General features: G+C 43.1%; 1 protein-coding gene across 1 annotated transcript in view; it reads right to left on the reverse strand.

Moving 5' to 3' along the window:
• LOC137369233 (hippocampus abundant transcript 1 protein-like) overlaps positions 1-23,472 on the reverse strand; it is a 143,168-nt gene that overhangs the window by 22,627 nt on the left and 97,069 nt on the right. The window contains exons 9-10 of the mRNA XM_068030110.1: positions 16,619-16,731; positions 16,093-16,190 (exon numbers count right to left, since the gene is read on the reverse strand). Of these exons, the coding sequence (XP_067886211.1) occupies positions 16,093-16,190; positions 16,619-16,731 (211 nt within the window). The remainder of the gene's footprint in view (positions 1-16,092; positions 16,191-16,618; positions 16,732-23,472) is intronic.

Below are 23,472 nucleotides of genomic sequence, written 5' to 3' on the forward strand. Positions count from 1 at the left end.
ATTATACTCCATCTGCCACCTTGTTGCCCACTCACTTAACCCATCTATTTCTCTTTTCAGCCTTTGTGTCTTCCTCACAGCTTGCATCAGCAAAAAAATTGGATACATTACTCTGTCTCTTCGTCCAAGTCATTAACATCGATTGTAAATAGCTGAGACCCCAGCACCAATCCTTGCGGTACTCCACTAGTTACAGTCTGCAAACATGAAAATGTCATGTTTATCCCTACTCTTTGCTTCCAGTCAGTTAACCAATCCTCTATCCATGCTAATATATTACCCTCAACTCCATCTTGTGTATTAACCTTTTGTGTGGCACCTTATTGAAAGCCTTTTTTTATACTACATCTACTGGTTCCCCTTTATCTAAAGAACAAAGAACAGTACAGCATAGGAACAGGCCATTCGGCCCTCCAAGCCTGCTCTACTACTAGTTACATTAGTAAACTACTAGTTACATTCTCAAAAAATTCTAAAATGTAACAATTTTTCTTTCATAAAACTGATACTATCATACTATGATCTATGATACTAAAATCATACTATAATTTTTTTTTAAAGTGCATTGTTAAGACTACATTAATAATAGGTTCCAGGACTTTCCTGATGACTGATGTTAGCTAACAGGCAGGTAGTTCCCCGTTTTCTCTCTCCCTCCTCCGGCAGAACTCCCCTGTACTTCAAATAATGCCATGTGATCTTTTACACCCACTTGAAAGCCTTCATCTTCTGGGGACCTGATCGGAGGTAGTGGCAGCGAATAAGAGAGCGTGAGGAGAACAGCACAGACCTGATCAATGTATTTCTAAAAAGCAAGGAGTGATGTCACAGGACAGCAGGTAAGTATTAGTTGCTTAGTTTTAAGGATTTCTTTCTTTGTTTGAATTAGCACTGGGAAACAAAGAACTGTATTAAGTTTATAGTTTAGCTAGTTAAATTAATTAATAAAATTTCAATTGAGTTGTGTATAACAGTAAATGAATTAGTATCAAGAGTATTAGCACAGAGCAGGTCTAGATGCATTAATTGAAATTAATAGTTTATACAAGGTAATAACTAGATTCTAAAAGAGGGGAGAGAGATGTTTTTTCTTAGATCATGGATGGGCAGCTTACTTTTCCCATGGGGATTTCAGGAGACTGTGTGTCTTGAGGGAACATGTACGTAGGAAGGGTGTTGCCAGCACTGGAGACTGCTGGGGGATGGGCACCAGCAAATAGTAGTAGAAATGAGCAATAAGGTGCACAAAGTGAGTGTGTAGGATAGAACTATAGAAGGAATAATTTGTATTTTTATAGCACCTTTAACATAATAAAATGTTCCAAGGCACTTTACAGGAGCATTATAAAACAGAGTGTGACACTGAGCCACATAAGGAGATATGTCAGATGGCAAAAAGCTTGATCAAAGAGGTAGGTTTTAAGGAGTATCTTAAAAGGAGGAAAGCAAGGTGGAGAGATGTAGGAAAGGTATTCCAGAGCTTGGGGCTGAGGCAACTGAAGGCACGGCCACCATTGGCGGAGCGATTAAAATCAGGGATGTACAAGAGGCCAGAATTAGAAGAGTGCAGATATCTTGGTGGATTATGGGGTTTGAGAAAATTACAGAGTTAGGGAGGGCAAAGACATGGAGGGATTTGAAAACAAGAATGAGAATTTTAAAATCAAGACGTTGCTTGACTGGGAGCCAATGTAGGACAGCGAGCACAGGGGTGATAGGGGAATGGGACTTTGCCTTTGACTTAACTCCCGAGTTTTGGATGACTTCAAGTTTACAGAGAGTAGAATGTGGGAGACTAGCCCGGACTGCGTTGGAATAGTCAAGTCTACGAAAACATGAATGAGGGTTTCAGTGACAGATCAGCTGAGATGGGGCAAAATCAGAAGTAGTAGCATATAGATAAAGGACTTTGAGGAATACAAAGACAGGTTTAGAATGTATGCATATGAATGCACAAAGTGTGGCGAATAAGGTTGGTAGCTATAAGCACAAATAGCTGTGTGGGAATATGATATAGTGGCAATGAGGGAAACATGGCTTAATAATGCTGAGGAATGGGCGCTTAACATTCAATGATACAAACAGTTCATAAAGATGGGGAAGGAAGAAAAGGGAGATCGGGTGACTGTACTGATTAGGGAAGACATGGTAGTGTTGGGGAGAGAGGATGTCCTTGAGGACGAGGACAGACTTGCAAAGCAAAAAAGCCTATTGCATAGGTTTCTAAATAGTGAGAGTAAAGGAGCAAATCTGCAGGGAAATCAAAGAGACATGCAAGAACCATAGAGTGGTGATATTGGGGGACTTGAACCAAATATCGATTGGGATAATATTAAAGGGAAAGGAGGGGGCGGAATTTCTGAAATGTGTTAGGGAGAACTTCCTTGACCAGACTGCCCTTGGTCCAACTTGGAAGCACACATTGCTGGATCTGGTGCTGGGGAATATAGACCAATATAGATAGGTTGAGTGAGTGGGCAAACATCTGGCAGATGGAGTATAATGTGGGAAAATGTGAAGTTGTCACTTTGGCAGGAAGAATAAAAAAAGCAGAGTATTTCTTAAACTGGGAATGACTGCAGAATTCCAAGGTGCAGAGGGATCTAGGTGTTCTAGTGCATGAGTCACAAAAAGTTAGTATGCAGGTAGAGCAAGTAATCTTTTATTACGAGAGGAAATTAAAATAAAAGTAAGGATGTTATCCTTCAGTTATACAGGGCATTGGTCAGATCACAACTCAAATACTGTGATAAAAACAGAAAGTGCTGTAAAATACTCAGCAGGTCTGACAACATCTGCAGAGACAGAAGCAAAGTTAATGTTTCAGGTCAGCGACCTTTCAACAGAACTGTTCACCTCATTAAAAGAACATACATACAAACACACAATTAGGAGAAGTAGGCCATTCGGCTCCTCAAGCCTGCTCCGCCATTCAATAAGATCATGGCTGATCTGTTTGTGTCTCGATTTCCACACTCCCATCGACCCCCGATAACCTTTGATTCCCTTGCCTAACAAGAATCTATCTGCCCCCACCTTAAAAATATTCAGTGACACCGCCTCCATCACCACCTGAGGTAGAGTTCCAAAGTCGCACAACCCTCTGAGAAAAAATTTCTCCGCATCTCTGTCATAAATGGGTGACCCCTTATTTTTAAATAGTGACCCCTAGTTCTAGATTCTCCCACAAGAGGAAACATCCTTTCCCCATCCACCCTGTTAAAGTCTCCTCAGGATCTTATACATCACCTCTTACTCTTCTAAACTCCAGCGGAGACAAGCCTAGCCTGTCCAATCTTTCCCCATTAGTCAACCTGCCCAATCCAGGTAATAGTCTACTAAACCTTCTCTGAACTGCTTCCAATGCATTTACAACCTTCCTTAAATAAGGAGACCAGTACTGTACACAGTACTCAAGATGTTGTCTCACCAATGCTCTGTATAACCTGAAGCATAACCTCCCTACTTTTGCATTCAATTCCCCTTGCAATAAACGATATCTTTCTACTAGCTTTCCTAATTACTTGCTGTACCTGCATACTAGTCCTTTGCGATTCATGCACTAGGACACTCAGATCCCTCTGCATCTCAGAGCTCTGCAATCTCTCACCATTTAGATAATATGCTTCTTTATTCTTCCTGCCAAAATAGACAATTTCACACTTTCCAACATTATACTCCATTTGCCAGATTTTTGCCCACTCACTTCACCTATCTATATCTCTTTGTAGCCTCATGTCCTTTTCACAACTTACTTTCCTACCTATCTTTGTGTCATCAGCAAATTTAGCAACTAAACCTTCAGTCCCTTCATCAAAGTCATTTATATAAAATTGTAAGACTTTGAGGCTCCAGCACTGATCCCTATGGCACACCATTCGTTACATCATGCCAACCAGAAAATAACCTATTTATGCCTACTGTTTCCTGTTAGCTAGCCAATCTCGTATCCATGCCAATATGTCACCTCCTACACAATTATTTGTCACAATAATCTTCGACATGCCACCTCATCAAATGCCTTCTGGAAATCTAAGTACAGTACATCCACTGGTTCCGTTTCATCCACAGCACATGTTACTTCTTCAAAGATCTCCAATAAATTGGTTCAACATGATTTCCCTTTCACAAAACCATGTTGACTCCACCTGATTACCTTGACTTGTTCTAAATGCCAAGCTATAACGTCTTGAATAATAGCTTCTAACCTTTCCCAATGGCAGATGTTAAGCCAACAGGCCTATAGTTTCCTGCTTTCTGTCTCCCTTGCTTTTTGAATAAAAGAGTTACATTTGCTATTTTCCAATCTAATGGAACCTTCCCCGAATTTAGGGAATTTTAGAATTATCTCACTTGGACTTCATCCTAGGGTCTTAAAAGAAGTGACATCAGGATCCGGGGACTTGTCAGCCTGCAGCTCCAACAATTTGCTCAGTACCACTTCCTTGGTGATGGTAATATTCTTGAGTTCCTAACCACCCCCCTCCATCTCCTCATTTATATCTATTTCTGGGAAGTTACTTGTATCCTCCATAGTGAAGACTGATGCAAAATACCTGTTCATTCATCTGCCATCTCCTTAATTCCATAATTAATTCCCTAGACTCAATTCTATAGGACCAACACTCACTTTGTTGACACTTTTCTTTTTAAAATATCTATAGAACCTCTTACTATCCGTTTTTATATTTCTAGCTAGCTTTCTCTCTCTCCTACTCTAATTTTTCCCTCATTAATCTTTTAGTCATTCTTTGCTGTTTTTTTATATTCTGTCCAATCTTCTGAGCTGCCACCCATCTTTCTGCAATTCTATGCTTTTTTTTTTTAAAGTTTGATAATATCTTTAACTTTTTTAGCTAACCACGGATGGTGGGTTCTCCTCTTGGAGTTTTTCTTTCTGGTTGGAATGTATCTGTTCTGTGTATTCTGAAATATCCCCATAAACGTCTGCCACTGCATCTCTATTGACCTATCCCTTAACCTACTTTCCCAGTTCACTTCAGTTAGCTCTGCTTTCAGGACTTCATAATTGCCCTTACTTAAGTTTAAAGTACCAGTCTTAGACTCACTCTTCTCTCCCTCAAACTGAATGTAGAATTCAAATCATTATGATCACTGCCGCCCAGGGGCACCTTCACTATGAGGCCATTAATTAAGCCCATCTCCTAGTATAGCCTGCTCTCTGGTTGGCTCCAGAACGTGCTGTTCCAAGAAACTACCCTGAAAGCATTCTATGAACTCTTCATTTAGGCTACCTATGCCCATCTGATTTTTCCAGTCTATATGTAGATTAAAATCCACCATGATTATTGCCATACCTTTCTGACAAGCATCCATTACTTCTTCCTTTGTACCCTGCCCTACCATGTAGTTACTGTTAGTGGGACCTATAAACCACTCCCACAAGTGACTTCTTGCCTTTATCATTTCTCATCTCTACCAAAACCACTTCTACATCCTGGTTTCCTGAACTTAGGTCATCCCTCTCTGTTGTCCTAATACCATCATTAATTGACAGAGCCACTTCTCCACCTTTTCCTAGCTTCCTGTCCTTCCTAAATGTCACATACCCGTCAAATTTCAGGTCCTAATCTATGTCATCCTGCAACCATGTCTCTGTAATGGCCATCAGATGATTGTACTTATTTATTTTTTATTTGCACTATTAGTTCATCCATTTTGTTTCGAATGCTACGTGCATTCAGATACAGAGCCTTTAGTTTTGTCCTTTTATCATTTTTGTAACCTCAAGCATTGTCTGCTGATTTACTCAGGTTTGTACCCACTGTCCCTTCCTGCCATGGTCGGTTTATCTTTTCCCATATTAATACCTTTCTGCCTTGCCTGGTCTCTACTCTGATTTACCACATCTTCCCTTGATCCCTTGTCCCCACTATTTGTGTTAAAACCCCCTCTACTTCCCTAGTTATGTGGCTTGCTGGAACAGCATGGTTCAGGTATAGACCACCCCAACGGTACAGCCCCCACTTCCCCTAGTATTGGTGCCAGTGCCCCACAAACCGGGACCCACTTCTACTACACCAGTCTTTGAGCCATGCATTTATTTCTTAAATCTTATTTGCCCTATGCCAATTTGCATGTGCCTCAGGTAATATTCCAGAGATTATTACTTTTGAGGTTCTGCTTCTTAATTTGGTGCCTAGCTCCTCAAACTGACTATACAGAACACCTCCTTCCTTGGCCTGCCTATGTCGTGGTACTAACGTGGACCAGGATGACTGGATCCTCCTCCTCCCACTGCAAGTTCCTCTCCAGACCTGAGCAGATGTCTCAAACCCTAGCACCATGCAGGCAACACAGCCTTCTGGACTCTCACTCTTGGCTGCAGAAAATAGTGTCAATCCCCTCTCACTATACTGTCCTCCACTACCACGACTTTCCTTTTTGCTCCCCCCGCTTGAATGGCTTCCTGTGCCATAGAGTCATAGAGTTATACAGCACAGGAACAGGCCCTTTGGCCCATCATGTCAGTGCCGGCCATCAAGCACCTAACTATTCTAATCCCATTTTCCAGCACTTGGCCTGTAGCCTTGTACGCTATGGCGTTTCAAGTGCTCATCTAAATACTTCCTAAATATATGTTGTGAGGGTTCCTGCCTCTACCACCCCTTCAGGTAGTGTGTTCCAGATTCCAACCACTTTCTGGGTGAAAAGTTTTTTGCTCAAATTCCCTCTAAACCTCCTGCCTTACCTTAAATCTATGCCCCCTGGTTATTGATCCCTCCGCTAAGGTAATAAGTTTCTTCCTATCTATCCGATCAATGCCCCTCATTATTTTACATACCTCAATCAGGTCCCCTCCCCACCTTCTCTGCTCTAAGGAAAACAACCCTAGCCTATCCAGTCTCTCTTCATAGCTGAAATGCTCCAGCCCAGGCAACATCCTGGTGAATCTCCTCTGCACCCTCTCCAGTGCAATCACATCCTTCCTACAGTGTGGTGACCTGAACTGTACACAGTACTTCAGCTGTGGCCTAACTAGCATGTTATACAGCAGCATCATAACCTCCCTGCTCTTATATTCTATGCCTCAGCTAGTAATGGCAAGTTTCCCATATGCCTTCCTAACCACCTTATTTACCTGTGCCTTCAATTATCTATGGACAGGTACACCAAGGTCCCTCTGACCCTCTGTACTTCCTAGGGTCCTACCATCCATTGTATATTCCCTTGCCTTGTTAGTCCTACCAAAATGCATCACCTCACACTTCTCAGGATTAAATTCCATTTGCCACTGCTCCGCCCATCTTACCAGCCCATCTATATTATCCTGTAATGTAAGGCTTTCCTCCTCACTATTTACGACACCACCAATATTAGTGTCATCTGCGAACTTACTGATCATACCTCCTACATTCACATCTAAATCATTACAAACAGCAAGGGTCCCAGCACCAATCCCTGCGATACACCACTGGTCACAGGTTTCCACTCGCAAAAACCACCCTCGACCATCTCCCACTGCCTCCTGCCACTAATCCAATTTTGGATCCAATTCGCCAAATTGCCCTGGATCCCATGGGCTCTTACCTTCTTAACCAATCTCCCATTCAAGACCTTATCAAAAGCCTTACTGAAGTCCATGTAGACCATATCAACTGCTTTACCCTAGTCTACACATCTAGTCACCACCTCAAAAAATTCAATCAAGTTTGTCAGACCATGGCGCCATTGTCAGACTGCTCATCCACACTGCAGCCCTCACTCTTGTCCATGCAACATTGGTTACCAAAATTGAGGCTCATGGAATAGGAGGGTCAGTGTCAGCATGCATTAAAAAATTGGCTTAAGGACAGAAAACAGTGAGTCTTGGTAAATGGCCGTTATTCCAGACCGGACTTGAGTGAGTGCTGAGGAGATTTACTAGAAATGGCTCTAGGAATGATGGACAGTGGTGTCCCTCAAGGTTTAGTGCCAGGACCACTACTCTTTTCATATATTGTTACGACCAGGTGAGAAGGGGGTCTAGGGGTTCCCTCTCAGCCTTTGCCTGGTTTGACCATCACAGGGTTTAACTTTTAAAATACTGTGTTTTAAGCTTCCCCTCAGTGAATCCTTGTTCACCGTTCTTCAATTGTAATGGCAAAGAAATTAACCAGACAGGTTTTCTTAGATTTAAACAAGAAAGGTGTAAGTTTATCAACCTTAAAACTCTAATTAATTTGGTTAAAACTACTAGAAATACATGACGCGACCACGCTAGCATGCAGATTCGAGAAACACACGTGCAAAAAGAGACAGAGGAGGAGAAAGAAGGAGAAAGGTTTAAAGTAATAGCTGGAGTTCAGTTGCTGGCTTTTGGGTTTGACGTAAAGTCTTCGATGGCAGTTCTTGTTGGGGCCCAGTGCACACTTTTTAGTTGCAGGAATCTTTTCTCGAGGTTTGAGTGTCTTCAGTGGATCCTCCTGGAACTTCGTGACAGAGAGAAAGGGAGAGACTTTCCTTCTCTGTTATCTTCAAATTGCAGCCTCTTCTCAAAACTGTTCTCTGAGCACAATTCAGAACTCCAAGTTGGCCAGCAGGTTTGTCCCTTATTTGGAACAACCACTCCTGCGGTATGTGGATTTCAAAGCTCTCAGGGAGGGTGGGGGGGGGGGGGGGGATGATGTGGTGCAGTGCTGTCTCTTACACAGACAAGATGTGGATCACCATTGCCCACACCAATCTTTGTTAACTGAAATCAGTGAGAAGTTCCCATTGTCTTTTTTTTTTCAATAGTCTTTTAGAATGCAAAACAAGCAGTCATGTTTCAGTGATCTTTTGAACCAAGCTACTTTTTCAGTCCAGTGACCACGGTGACTGCAACAACTACCGCGGAATCTCTCTGCTCAGCATAGTGGGGAAAGTCTTTGCTCGAGTCGCTCTAAACAGGCTCCAGAAGCTGGCCGAGCACGTCTACCCTGAGGCACAGTGTGGCTTTCGTGCAGAGAGATCGACCGTTGACATGCTGATCTCCCTTTGTCAGATACAGGAGAAATGCCACGAACAACAGATGCCCCTCTACATTGCTTTCATTGATCTCACCAAAGCCTTTGACCTCGTCAGCAGACGTCGTCTCTTCAGACTACTAGAAAAGATTGGATGTCCACCAAAGCTACTAAGTATCATCACCTCATTCCATGACAATATGAAAGGCACAATTCAACATGGCGGCTCCTCATCAGACCCCTTTCCTATCCTGAGTGGCGTGAAACAGGACTGCGTTCTCGCACCCACACTTTTTGGGATTTTCTTCTCCCTGCTGCTTTCACATGCGTTCAAGTCTTCTGAAGAAGGAAGTTTCCTCCACACAAGATCAGGGGGCAGGTTGTTCAACCTTGCCCGTCTTAGAGCGAAGTCCAAAGTACGGAAAGTCCTCATCAGGGAACTCCTCTTTGCTGACGATGCTGCTTTAACATCTCACACTGAAGAGTGCCTGCAGAGTCTCATCGACAGGTTTGCGGCTGCCTGCAATGAATTTGGCCTAACCATCAGCCTCAAGAAAATGAACATCATGGGGCAGGACGTCAGAAATGCTCCATCCATCAATATTGGCGACCACGCTCTGGAAGTGGTTCAAGAGTTCACCTACCTAGGCTCAACTATCACCAGTAACCTGTCTCTAGATGCAGAAATCAACAAGCGCATGGGTAAGGCTTCCACTGCTATGTCCAGACTGGCCAAGAGAGTGTGGGAAAATGGCGCACTGACACGGAACACAAAAGTCCGAGTGTATCAAGCCTGTGTCCTCAGTACCTTGCTCTATGGCAGCGAGGCCTGGACAACGTATGTTAGCCAAGAGCGACGTCTCAATTCATTCCATCTTCGCTGCCTCCGGAGAATACTTGGCATCAGGTGGCAGGACCGTATCTCCAACACAGAAGTCCGCATGGAAGATGGCAGGATCCCCAAAGACACATTGTACAGCGAGCTCGCCACTGGTATCAGACCCACCGGCCGTCCATGTCTCCACTTTAAAGACGTCTGCAAACGCGACATGAAGTCCTGTGACATTGATCACAAGTCGTGGGAGTCAGTTGCCAGCGTTCGCCAGAGCTGGCGGGCAGCCATAAAGGCGGGGCTAAAGTGTGGCGAGTCGAAGAGACTTAGTAGTTGGCAGGAAAAAAGACAGAAGCGCAAGGGAAGAGCCAACTGTGTAACAGCCCCGACAAACAAATTTTTCTGCAGCACCTGTGGAAGAGCCTGTCACTCTAGAATTGGCCTTTATAGCCACTCCAGGCGCTGCTCCACATACCACTGACCACCTCCAGGCGCGTATCCATTGTCTCTCGAGATAAGGAGGCCAAAGAAGAACAGTTTAAAATTAATGTTACATATGATGAAATTAATGTCTCATTTTGGCAGGTGTGGCTTTCATAACTATATGACTTAGTTATTAGAATAGACAGTAAAATTTCAATATTTGCCAATGATACCAAATTTGGAAGTGTGGCAGACAGTGACGATGATACCAATTGACTGCAACAGGACATAGCATAGACTAGCAGAATGAGCAGATGAAATTTAATACAGAGAAGTGTAAGGTGATGCATTTTGGTACCAGGGATAGGGAAAGATAACATATACTTAGTGGAACAGTTATAAACAGTGTGCAGGAACAGAGAGACCTGGGGGGTTCAAGTGCACAGATCTTTTAAGGTGGCAGGACAAATTGAGAGAGTAGTTAGAAATGCATATGGGATCTTAGGCGTCATAAATAGAGGTATTGAGTACAAACGCAGGAAAGTTACGCTGAACCTTTATAAAGCGCTGGTTAGACCACAACTAGAGAGTATTGTGCCCAGTTCTGGTAACTATATTTTAGAAAGGATATGAGGGTCCTTAAGAGGGTGCAGACGAGATTTACTAGAGTGGTTCTAGGAATGATGGATTTTAGCTACAAGGTCAGGTTAGAGAAACTGCAGTTATTCTTCTTGGAGTAAAGGAGATTGAGGGGAGATTTGATAGAGGTGTACAAGATCACGAGAGGTTCAAGTACGATAAACAAAGAAAAGCTGTTCTCATTAGCTGATTGCTCAAGGACTAGGTGACATAGATTAAGGTTTTGGTCAAGAAATGCAGGGGGAATGCGAGGAAGATCTTTTTTTTTCAAATGCAGCAAGTGGTGATGACCTGGAACTTGTTGCCTATGAGCGGAGACATTGAACAATTTCAAAAAGGAATTGAATGTGCACTTGAAAGGAACTCAGCTTGCAAGGCTATGGGGATACAGTGGGGGAATGGGACTGACTGGATTAGAGTCAGAGTTATACAGCACAGAAACAGGCCCTTCGGCCCAACGCGTCTGCGCCGACCATCAAGCACTCATCCAATCTGATCCCATTTTACCGCGCTTGGCTCATAGCCTTGTACTCAATACCTCTATTTATGAAGCCTAAGATCACACTTCTCAGGATCAAATTCCATCTGCCACTGCTCCGCCCATCTCACCAACCCAACTATATCGTCCTGTAATCTAAGGCTTTCCTCTTCACTATCCACAACACCACCAATTTCCGTGACATCTGCGGACTTACTGATCATACCTCCTATATTAATGTCTAAATTAATGTACACTACAAACAGCAAGAGTCCCAGCACTGATCTCTGAGGTACCCCACTGGTCACAGGCCTTCATTTGCAAAAAACCACCCTCGACCATCACCCTCTGCCTCCTTCCATTAAGCCAATTTTGGATCCAATTTGCCAAATTACCCTGGATCCCATGGGCTCCTACCTTCTTAATCAATCAATCTCCCATACTGGACCTAATCAAAAGCCTTATTGAAGTCCATGTGGACCACATCAACTGCCCTACCCTCATCTACACATCTGGTCACTTCCTCGAAAAATTCTATCAAATTTGTTAGACACTATCTCTCACTGACAAACCATGCTGACTATCCCTGCTTAATCCCTGCTTCTCCAAGTGGAGATTAATCTTATGTCTCAGAATATTTTTCAATAGTTTCCCTACCACTGGCATTCAACTCACTGGCCTATAATTACCCGGTTTATCCCTGCTACCCTTCTTGAATAATGGTACCACATTCACTGTCCCTCAAGTCCTCTGGTATCTCTCCGGTGGCCAGAGAGGATTTGAAAATTTGTGTCAGAGCCCCTATCTCCTCTCTTGCCTCACATAGCAGCCTGGGATACATCTCATCTGGGCCTTGGTCCCTAATGGGCCCCACTCTTTCCCTGGTTATCCTCTTGCCCTTAATATACTTATAAAACGCCTTGGGATTTTCCTTTATCTTGTCTGCCAGTGTTGTTTCATGCCCCCTCTTTGCTCTCCTAATTACTTTTTTTTTTAAGTACCCCTCTACACTTTCTATACTTCTCTAGGGCCTCCACTGTTTTCAGCGCTCTGAATCTGCCACAAGCCTCCTTTATGGATTGCTCCGCAGAGAGCCAACATTGACTCTCAGAATTGTTACAGCGCAGAAGGTGGCCGTTCAGCCCATCCTGTCTGCACCAGCTCTTCAAATGAGCAATTCACTCAGCTCCATTCCCCCGCCTTCTCCCCGCAGCCCTGCACATTCTTCCTTTGCATACAACAGGCTAATTCCCTTCTGAATGCTTCCATTGAACCTGCCTCCACCACACGATCAGACAGTGTATTCTAGACCTGCGTGAAAACGTTTTTCATGTCGCTTTTGCTTCTTTTATCAGTTACTTTAAATTTGTGCTCTCTCGCTCTCGAGCCTTTTATGGGAATAGTTTCTCCCCATCTACTCTATCCAGACCCCTCATGATTTTGAATACCTCTATCAAATCTCTCAGCCTTCTTTTCTCCAAGGAAAACAGTCCTAACTTCTCCAAGGAAAACAGTCCTAACTTCTCCAATCTATCTTCATAACTGAAGTTCTTCATCTCGTGAATCTTTTCTTCACTTTCTCCAATGCCCTCACGTCTTTCCTAAAGTGCAGCTCCCAGACTGGATGCAATACTCCAGCTGTGGCCGAACTAGTGTCTTATACAAGTTCAACATAACCTCCTTGCTCTTGTACTCTATGCCCCTATTAATAAAGCCCAGGATACTGTATGCTTTATTAATCACACTCTCAACCTGTCCTGCCATCTTCAATGCCTTATGCACATATACACCCAGGTCCTGCTGTTCCCACACCCCCTTTAGAGTTGTACCCATTATTTTATATTCTCTCCATGTTCTTCCTACCAAAATGAGTCACATCACATTTCTCCACATTGAACTTCATCTTCCACTTGTCTGCCCATTCCACCAACTTGTCTATGTCCGTTTGAAGTTCTATGCTATCCTCCTCACAGTTCACAATGCTTCCAAGTTTTACATCATCCACAAACTTTGAACTTGTGCCCTGTACATCAGGAAAAGCAAGGGCCCCAACACTGACCCTGGAGAACTCCACTACAAACCTTCCTCCAGCCCAAGAAACATCCATTAATCACTACTCTTTGTTTCTTGCCACTCAGTCAATTCTGTATCCATGTTGCTACTGTCCCATTTATTCCATGAGCGGTAACTTTGCTCGCAAGTCTATTGTGTGGCACTGTATCAAACGCCTTTTGGAAGTCCATGTACACCACATCAACTGCATTGCCCTCATCAACCCTTTCAGTTACCTCTTCAAAAAACCCCAGCAAGTTAGTTAAACATGATTTTCCCTCAACAAATCCATGTTGGCTTTCTTTAATTAACCCGCATTTGACCATGTGACTATTAATTTTGTCCTGAATTATTCTTTCTAGCAGTTTCCTCACCACCAAAGTTAAATTGACTCGCTGGGCCAAAAGACATCCTTCTGTTCTGTAATGACTCTGACTCCACAGTACAGCATTTGCTCAGGGTTGCACTGGAGTATCAGCATAGACTTTGTGCTCCAGTCTCTAGAGTGAGACTTAAACATAAAACCTACTGACTCAGGAGGCAATAGTACTACTAAGAATGACACAGAGCTTTGAAAATCTTGTTAATATTGCCAGGCAGGTTCCAAAGGAGTCAGCAGACAAAAACAGCAGGACATTCATTAGCTTGTGCAGGTACAGTTGTTTATAAGTTGCTGATTGCAATCGTATATCAGAGTGCTGTTCCTTACCCCATAGTTGCGAGGATATGCAGACAGCAATAAGTACAAAACCACTGACCAGCCCTGTATACATCGATGGTCCAAGATTTGGACATCAGAATGCACAGAACAGTCCTAGTAACTGGCCAAGAAATACGGACACTTTCACTTCTGTTGCCATTCATCTGGCATGGTGTCTGGAGTCTACAAGGGAAACTCTGCTTTTGAAGGCAGCAATGGCACCTTATCTGGTCACCATAAGGATTGCTGTTAATGCATGCCAATTGCTCTCATTCTTTTTGACCATGATTTCTAATATTTTACAAATGTGGACAATTCGGGAGAGATGGTGGCATAGTGGTAATGTCACTGAACTAGTAATCCAGAGACCTGGGCGAATGCCCTGGGGACATGGGTTCAAATCCCACCATGGCAGCTGGTGGAATTTAAATTCAAATAATTAATTTCAATTAATTAATAAAAATCTGGAATTGAAAGCTGGTCTCAGTAATGGTGCCATGAAACTATCGTCGATTGTCATTTAAAAAACCATCTGGTTCACTAATGTCCTTTAGGGAAACAAATCGGCCATCCTTATCCGACCTGGCCTACAGGTGACTCGAGACCCACAGCAATGTGGTTGACTCTTAAATGTCCTAGCAAGGCACTCAGCTGTCAAGGGCAATTAGGGATGGGAAACAAATGCGGGCCTTGCCAGCGATGCCCACATCCCATGAAAGAATTTTTAAAAATGTATTTGAAGCTTATTGAAATCTCAAGGTTAGAGTCAACTTGGGGAACTAAGGAACCACCTTAATTCACACAAAGAGATACTGATCCAGAGATGGTTTATGCATCCCACAAGTAACCATCAGAAACATCTTAATTATGCAGCACAATTAAAAGAAAAAGAAAGTGGCAAAGAAATGCATTGCATGTAGATAGCACTTCTCACATCGTCAGAATTTCCGAAGTGGTTCACAGTAAATGAAGTATTTTTGAAGCGTAATTACTGTTGCAATGCAGGGAAATTCAGAAACCAAATTATCCACAGCAAGTTCCACAAACAGCAATTCGACAGACAAACAGATAATCTATATTTTTTGTAAAAAAAAAAAAAAAACTGGTGTTGGTTGAGGAATAAACTTCAGCCAAGCCATCAGGAAAACCTCCCTGCTCCTCTTCAAATAGTGCTGTGGGATATTTACATGATCAAATTGGCAGAGCCTTAGCTGAATTCAAAAGATGGCAACTCCAACAATGGAACATTCCTTTGATACAGCAATGTTAGCCGAGATAATAAAGGCCTGAAGCAGAGTCTGAAGTCATAACCTTCTGACATAGAGGTGAGAATTCTACTGTGGAGCCAAACCTGCCACTGTATTGAACACCATCAATCAAGTCATAAAGTGGTAACATTCTTACAGAAAATAAGTTACTGCCAGGAAGCAACTCATATTTGCAGCACTCCTAAATTAACTCAGCATAAACTGGGTTATTTGCTTTAAATGATCCACTTCAACACAGGAGGCAGCAATTCGGCTCATCGTTCGTGTGATGGCTTTTTGAATGAGCTATCCCACCATCTGTTCTTACTCCACAATCCTGAAAATGTTTCCTTTTCACATATATATCCAATTCCATTTTGAAACTTACTGCTGAACCAGTTTCCAGCACCCTTTCAGGCAATGTATTCCAGATTATAACTCGCTTCTTCAGGAAAAGTATCATTTTCACTCTGGGTTTTTTATTTGCCTCTTATAGGCTCAAAAGGCATAACTGCATTCATAAGAGGCACAGACAGCAAATCAGATTCAAAGTGCTGATACTGTACAAGCAATTGATCACCTAAACATTAACAAATGGAATCCACTAGATGCATCAACACAGTATCTAAATTGCAAAAATGTAGAATTGGTCTTTGAACACTTTTGTGATGACTAACATGCAATAGTCATTACTAAATTCAAATACAAATTGAACGTTAACTAAGAATAATATTTGCTTGTTTCAAACAAATGAGCGAAGTTAAATCACTCACCCTGCTGATCAGAATCTGCATTTGTCGAAACCAGAGCACTGACTGCTGGAAAAGTAATACTGGACATTGCTGCCACAGCTCCTGCTGCCCACATCATCCTAAGAAAGCAAACGGCAATTAAAGATTCAGTGCCAGAATACTTACTTCAATATATCCCTTTCATGTGTTATGACAGCTTCATCTTCTTTTCCACTCCCCAAAAAAGCCCCAAGAACAAACTACTAATATCACAGCCAGTTTCAAAATTACTATTTGTATCTCGAGAGCTTGCAAATAGAAAATGATACAAACCAGAAGTCCTGAAAAAAAATGGGGTCCTCTTTTCCAGATGTACTCTGGAAGCAATAACTTATTTTAAATATATGCATTTTACACACACACTTACTTGTGCAATTCTCTCAGCATGAGGAATTTGCAAGTTCAGGCATTCAAAATTCCACATAACTAGTTTCTAGCACCATTGGATTTGCATAACTGCATTTTACAGAATACATGCCAGTACCCCAAATGAAGTACGCCTGCTTACCAGGGTTGGGATCCAAAGCCATACCAAGCCAGCTGCAACATCTGAAATCCAAGGCCAAGGAGAACAGTGTTCTTATTACCTATGGACCTCATTAGGATACTAAGAAAGACAGTCTGTAAAAATAGAAATTGGGAAAAAAAATGATTGTGTGCCGATTTCTTAACTTTAAAGAATGCTTGCATCTTTAGATATGAAGAATTTACTAGCCTAAGAGAATGGGAAGGTGAGGTGTGACATATTGCCTTTCTGCAAACTGGCTCATCCAGCAGAAAATCAAATCTTAATCCAATTTACCAGTGGTCAACTTTTAATATTGATAATCAACAATGGCTTTATTAAAAATCTGTTGTTCAGAGCATTGACGCATGAAACTCTAAATGAAAAGGGAAACTCAATTTTGTTGGTTACAGTTTCTACTGAGATACTGTTTCACAGCTTCTTGGATAGAAGCTTAATTTTGCTCAGTATACATGAGCAATAGCTGATTTGCAAAAACTGCTTTTTGAAAAGGTTACAAATTAAGAATGCGGACTTCCTCAAAGGTTTAATGAATAAATATCCACATAATCTGGCACTGAGCCATAAATTAGGTGGTTACAATTGGCCTCCAAATCCATGGGCTAGGGAAGCGGAAAAAACAAACAAATGCCATAGCTTGCACACACACTTATTAGCATCCAGTTAGCCCAACTAGAAACTGCACGTGTGGGGAAAGGGATCGGGTATTCTGTGGCGCCCTCCATAGTCAATTCGTCTGTTAACACTCAAAGATGAGAATGCCCACATGGGCCACAATAGAGCTGTCTTCCCTACTTGCTCTTGTGAATTCATCAAAATAATCATAACTAAAAATCAAGAAAATGTTATTCTGAAATGCAATAGTAAAGGGATGACTATCTGTACCTGTGGAATGTCACCTGACTAAGAATCAAAGAGAAGGGATAAAACTGGAAAAAAAAAACAGTATATGAATGTGAATTTATTAAATTCAGTGCATGTGATATAATGGAGATATGACAACTTTTACTAAAAGGATAAAATCATTTATATTCAAACTGGAACAGAATGGATAATACAGTGAATGTTTGATAATTAACAACTGTTATCAGTATTCTGAATGCTGATTTATATAGTTGCTAATGCCACAAGCAGACTTTGCTTACTGTAATTAAAGTGAAATTGAATTACAAACAAACCATAATATTGGCCTAATACGAGTGATTAAAATCAAATGTTGAAATTCCTTTTGTCAATATTTTAACAAAATAGTTGGCATCAGTTTAAAAAAAAGGGATTTAACTTGAATTAAATTGAAAGAAATTAAAATGCACTGAATGTTACCACAATACGAAATTTTACAATATACCATCTTACATGCTTTTTAAAAAATTCCATCACGGGATGTGAGCACGGGATAAGGCCAGCATTTGTTGCCCATTAGAAGATGGTGGTGAGCCGCCTTCTTGAACCATTGCAGTCCATGTGGTGTAGGTATGCCCATGGTGCTGTTAGGAAGTTCCAGGATTTTGACCCAGTGACAGTGAAGGAATGACGATATAGTGCCAAAAACAATTAAGGATGGGCAATAAATGCTGACCTTGCCAGCGACACTTAAATTCCATGAAAGAATTTTTTTTTTAAAGTCAGGATGGTGTGTGACGGAAGCAAACTTGCAGGTGATAATCCCATGCATCTGCTGCTCCTGTTCTTCTACTGGTAGAGGTCACAGGTTTGGAAGGTGCTGTCGAAGAAGCTTTGGCAAGTTGCTACAGTGCATCTTGTAGATGGTACACATTGATGTCACTGTACATCGGTGGTGGAGGGAGTGAATGTTTAAGGTGGTGGATGGGTTGCCAATCAAATCGGCTGCTTTATCCTAGATGGTGTCGAGCTTCTTGAATGTTCTTGGAGCTGCACCTATCCAGGCAAGTGGAGGGTATTCCATCACACTCCTGAAGTGTGCCTTGTAGATGACAGAAAGGCGTTGGGGTGTCCTCCTTGTGCAGCCTCATTGTTCTGTAATCAAGACCCATTGCTCCATGTCTCCCTGAAACACATCCTATTCTAGTATCTTCAAATTATAACTCTTACCTCCTTTAGTCTGTTTTAATCTGCAAATTTTACAGTTCAAGCTTGCTGCTAACAATTCATGTTTTCTTCATTTAACTATTCTTCCCTTCTACCATGATGCTGTCAATACAACAGGCCTTGGCCCTTAATTTATGACTCTCAATTATTACAACATGAATTAGTACAATTCTTATTTCTATCAGTCCACTGGGTGTACAATATATGACCAGCGGAAGTGCATGATCACAGATAGAGCCCCATCAATAATACATTACATATTGGCTTTGGAAGGAGTGCAGCACAAATTCATCAGACCATTACCAGAGCTCCAAGGGTTACATTATGAGGAGACATTACATATACTCGACTTGAATTCCCTGGAATATAGAAAGTTAAGGGCTGATTTGATTGAGATTTTAGGATTTTGAAAAAGTAATTGATAGGGTAGATAGAGAAAATCTCTTTTCTTGCTGTTGGGGAGTCTAGGACAAGGGGCCATAAACTTAAGAGCTGAGCCAGGTCATTCAGGAGTAGTTAGGAAATACTTGTTACACAATGGGTGGTAGAAGTGTGTAACTTCCTCCTGAAAAAGCAGTAGATGCTAACTCAACTAATTTTAAATCTGAGATTGATAGTCTTTGCTAACCAAGGGTATTAAGGGGTATGAAGCCAAGGCAGGTGGGCATGGTTTTAGGATACAAATGAGCCATGATCTCACTAAATGGTGGAACAGGCTAGAGGGGTTGAATGGCCTACTCCTGTTGCTACCTTGTGGAACTGCTTCCAATGAAAGCATTACTACAATATGATCCAGGTCCCTGGGTTTTAAATCCACATCATTGTAACATGTAACCAACTTGTAGGCTAGAAAGAACAAGTTCAATACGATCAACAAGAGAACAAATTGCACACATCTTGTGAAGGAACAGAATAAAGCCTATTTCTCATTAGACATTTATTCCACCCCCCTCCCCCCCATATTGTTTCATTATTCTTTAGTATTGTTCAAAATTTGTTGCAAGTTGGGTTGCAAATAGGAGAGAGAGAGAGAGAGAGAGAGAGAGAGAGAGAGAGAGAGAGAGAGAGAGAGAGATTTCCTTGCTCCAGCTTCAGTATTTAAACTGTCAGAGTTATAGAGAGATACAGCACTGAAACAGGCCCTTCGGCCCACCAAGTCTGTGCCGACCAACAACCACCCATTTATACTAATCCTACATTAATCCCATATTCCCTACCACATTCCCACCATTCTCCTACCACCTACCTACACTAGGGGAAATTTACAATGGCCAATTTTCCTATCAACCTGCAAATCTTTGGCTGTGGGAGGAAACCGGAGCACCCGGAGGAAACCCACGGGGTCACAGGGAGAACTTGCAAACTCCACACAGGCAGTACCCAGAACTGAACCGGGGTTGCTGGAGCTGTGAGGCTGCAGTGCTAACCACTGTGCCGCCCCTGTGGCTAGTTCAAAAAAACCTGGACCAGCCACTTTGCCATGTAAACCAGCTGGTTTAACCTGTCTTGACTCTGTGGATTGTATCATCTTAGCAGGGCTTGGAATGTGCTTCCTTACACCTTCAATGTCTGATCAAAAGTCCATTGTGGGTTAAATGGACCAGGGAATAGTTCTTTGCCTCCACAAGCAATGTCTGCTAGTAGGCAAATGTCCTTCCAGTCAAGTATCTGGTGATTTTTATTAACAAGTCCTTTCTTCACTCCAACAGTTCATATATCAATGTTCATATGACAAAATTAATATGCATCATTCTTGGCAGGCAGGGGTCTGCATGACACATGGAAATAGGTATGGGGCTCATCCTACATTGTGTGATCCTCTGCTCCTGAGGATCCGTATGCGTCAGTCAAAATCAACAGGCAGGTGCGATCCACGTAGAGGCCCTGGTCATGAGCAGCAGCCCCCAAGGAGAGCTCGCCATTACGATGGGCATGCATCTACCGGCCCCACATGACATGTCATCGGCTGTCAGAGCACCAGTGTCAGAGGTGATTGCGCATGTAGAGAGGGTGGTGACACGTCTCTGTGCCCTGCTCAATAAGGAACTGCAGGCCATGGGCTACGCTGGACATCTTATGCCTTTGGTCCTCATAGTGGCAGCGGTTCTCAATCTTGACGCCTATGCAGCTTTTTAGGGGCCCACCAGAGACCTTTGTGGGATCTCACAGTCAGCAGCACACCACTGCATCAGGGAGGTCACTGATGCCCTGCACCGGAGGGCTAATGAGTATGTTCGCTTCAGGACGGACTCTCACAGCCAGGCCCAGAGGCCATCAGTTTCAGCACCATTGCCAGAGAACCATAGGTTTTAATGTTCATAGACTGCACTCATGTGGCCATCAGGCCTCCCATCAGGCTACATCTGCAGACATCATAAAGGAATCCTCTCAATCTAGGTGAAGCTGGTATGTGATCACCAGAGATGTTTCATGCAAATCTGTCACCGCTTCTCAGGCAGCTGCCATGACACCTGTGACCTGAGTCAGTCCCAGCCTCCACCGCTGTTCACTGAACTGGCTCAGATGGAGGGGTGGCTTCTTGGAGATAAGGGCTATCCTTTGCAGACATGGCTCCTGACACCACAGAGAGACCCCACCACTGTTGCAGAGGAGAGATACAACGCCAGACACTGAGCTACATGAGCCATCATTGAGCAGGAGATCAGCATGCTGAAAGAACGCTTCCAATGCCTGGATGGATAGGTTGATGCCCTGTACTATGGGCCAAAAAACCCAGCTCCTTTCTTTGCTGCACAACTATGCACCCAATAGGGGGCAGGCCTGGCATGATGAGGAGAGACATTAACAGGATTCCTCCTCGGACTATGAGGACACTGAAAACCTACAACATGAAAGATGCGTGGGAGGGCAGATGGCACCCAGGCGCTGCACACAGGGCTAACAGTGAGCTAGGGATCTACGGCAGTGGCTTATCAGACAGAGGTTCTCTACTCCATAGGAACTGACATGAGCTCTGCAAGCCACACATCACCCTCGCTCACCTGGTGTGCATCAATCCACATCTGCAGCATTAGAGGCAGCAGCTGACTGAGCAAATGTCCATGTCACTGCATCCGTGGAGACGCTCGTGAGTAATGGTGGCATGGCAACAATGTTATTGCATACGTTGGTTCTCCTGAAGGGCCAACAGTGCAAAGGGATTTGACATTGGCACTACATGCTGGCACACATCATTCATAGAAAAAAGGACACGCATGTTGGTGAGGAACATTTAGTGAAAGACATATTTACATTGCTGTGACACACGTGCATTCCCATTTGTGTCAGAGTGTTCTCTGTAAATGGAGAGGTTGCCCCTTCTTGGTGCAACCTCTGCACTGCCAGCCTGACTGCAGGAAGGCTGCTGTTCCGATTGTGCTTTGGCTGTGGATGATTTTGGCGCTCATACCCTGTGCACACGAGGCCTAGCGGGCCCCGGCTGGCTAGCTGGAGTTCTCGTGCATCCCCTTCCAGCATTGGACCCACGGCTATTCACCTTCTCTGCCCTCTGCAGCCAGACTACTACAGTTCAGGTGGGAGAGCTCTTCTTACCGTCGCTGGTGAAAAGGATCTCCCGCCTTGCCCACACAGCCTGGAGGAGAGTGTGCAAGGAGGCTTCACTATACTGTGGGACCACCCTAGAGCACCCCTCTACCATCCTCGGCTTTTGGTGTGGTCCTTGAAATGCAAAAGGTGACTCTACCGTGTAACTGCTCTATTTTCTGGCTGCAAGGTTTGTCTTGCACATGTTTGAAAAAAAATGTAGGACTAGTGAGGAAATCTGTGCTGTTGTCATGGTTTTTCAACTATTACACATCGACACATGTTCACAAACACTGCTTCTGCAGCAGCTGATCATATTTATTGGTGTAATATTTCTAGTTGGCAATCCAGCTAGAATATGAACATATTTTCCTGGTTTTTAACAAAGATCGTTTAATTGCAGTTACGTGTATTCTCACATAACAGTTAGCAGAGAAATGAATAGATTCCAAATGCATATTAGTCTGCAGCTTTTCACAGTCAGATGATTAGAAGCTCATAGTATGTAAATATTCTTCAATTATGGTTTTATTTCTGTTGTGTATTTGCCTTTTATGGTATATTTAAGACTCACGTCCTGGAATGTGCAAAATTAAGATTATTCACCCAGGTGTGGCACGCCTACAAGAAGGAATGTTACACTTGAGTGGGACAAGAGGATCGCAACTTCACAGGACACTGGGACACAGCAGGGTAAGTATGTGGCAGCAAAGCAGAAAGTGCTGGGTCAGGCAGCATCTGTAAAGAGAGCAGAGTTAACTTTCAGGTCTGTGAACTTGGACAAGTCAACTCTGCTTCTCTCTCCACAGATGCTGCCTGATCTGCTGAGTTTCTGCAGCACTTTCTGCTTTGCTGTCAGATTGACAGCAGTTCCATTCTTCAACAATGAGCTAAGTATTCTTTGACAGCTGTCAGGAAGCAGGTGCTGGGGCACTTTAAATAGGGCCCCAGCACCTGCTGCACAACTGTCAAAAGAGCTCACTGCGCCGAATGTCCCGCCTCTCCCCATGTAGTATGGGGCGGGGGGGGTGCGGCTCGGCGCAGTGATGCTAATGAGCCCCGCACGACACATCACGGGGGCTCTGTGGCGACCGCTGAATGAGAGCACCCCACCGAGTTTAAAGGGCGCCGCCACAAAAATTCAGCCCCTTGTTTTGAAAAATCATTAAATGTTTGAAAAGCAGATTGCAATGCAGGTAGATGAACAAAATTATTCAACACTC

This window comes from Heterodontus francisci, chromosome 4 (assembly GCF_036365525.1).
Source record: "Heterodontus francisci isolate sHetFra1 chromosome 4, sHetFra1.hap1, whole genome shotgun sequence".
Lineage (NCBI taxonomy): Eukaryota > Metazoa > Chordata > Chondrichthyes > Heterodontiformes > Heterodontidae > Heterodontus > Heterodontus francisci.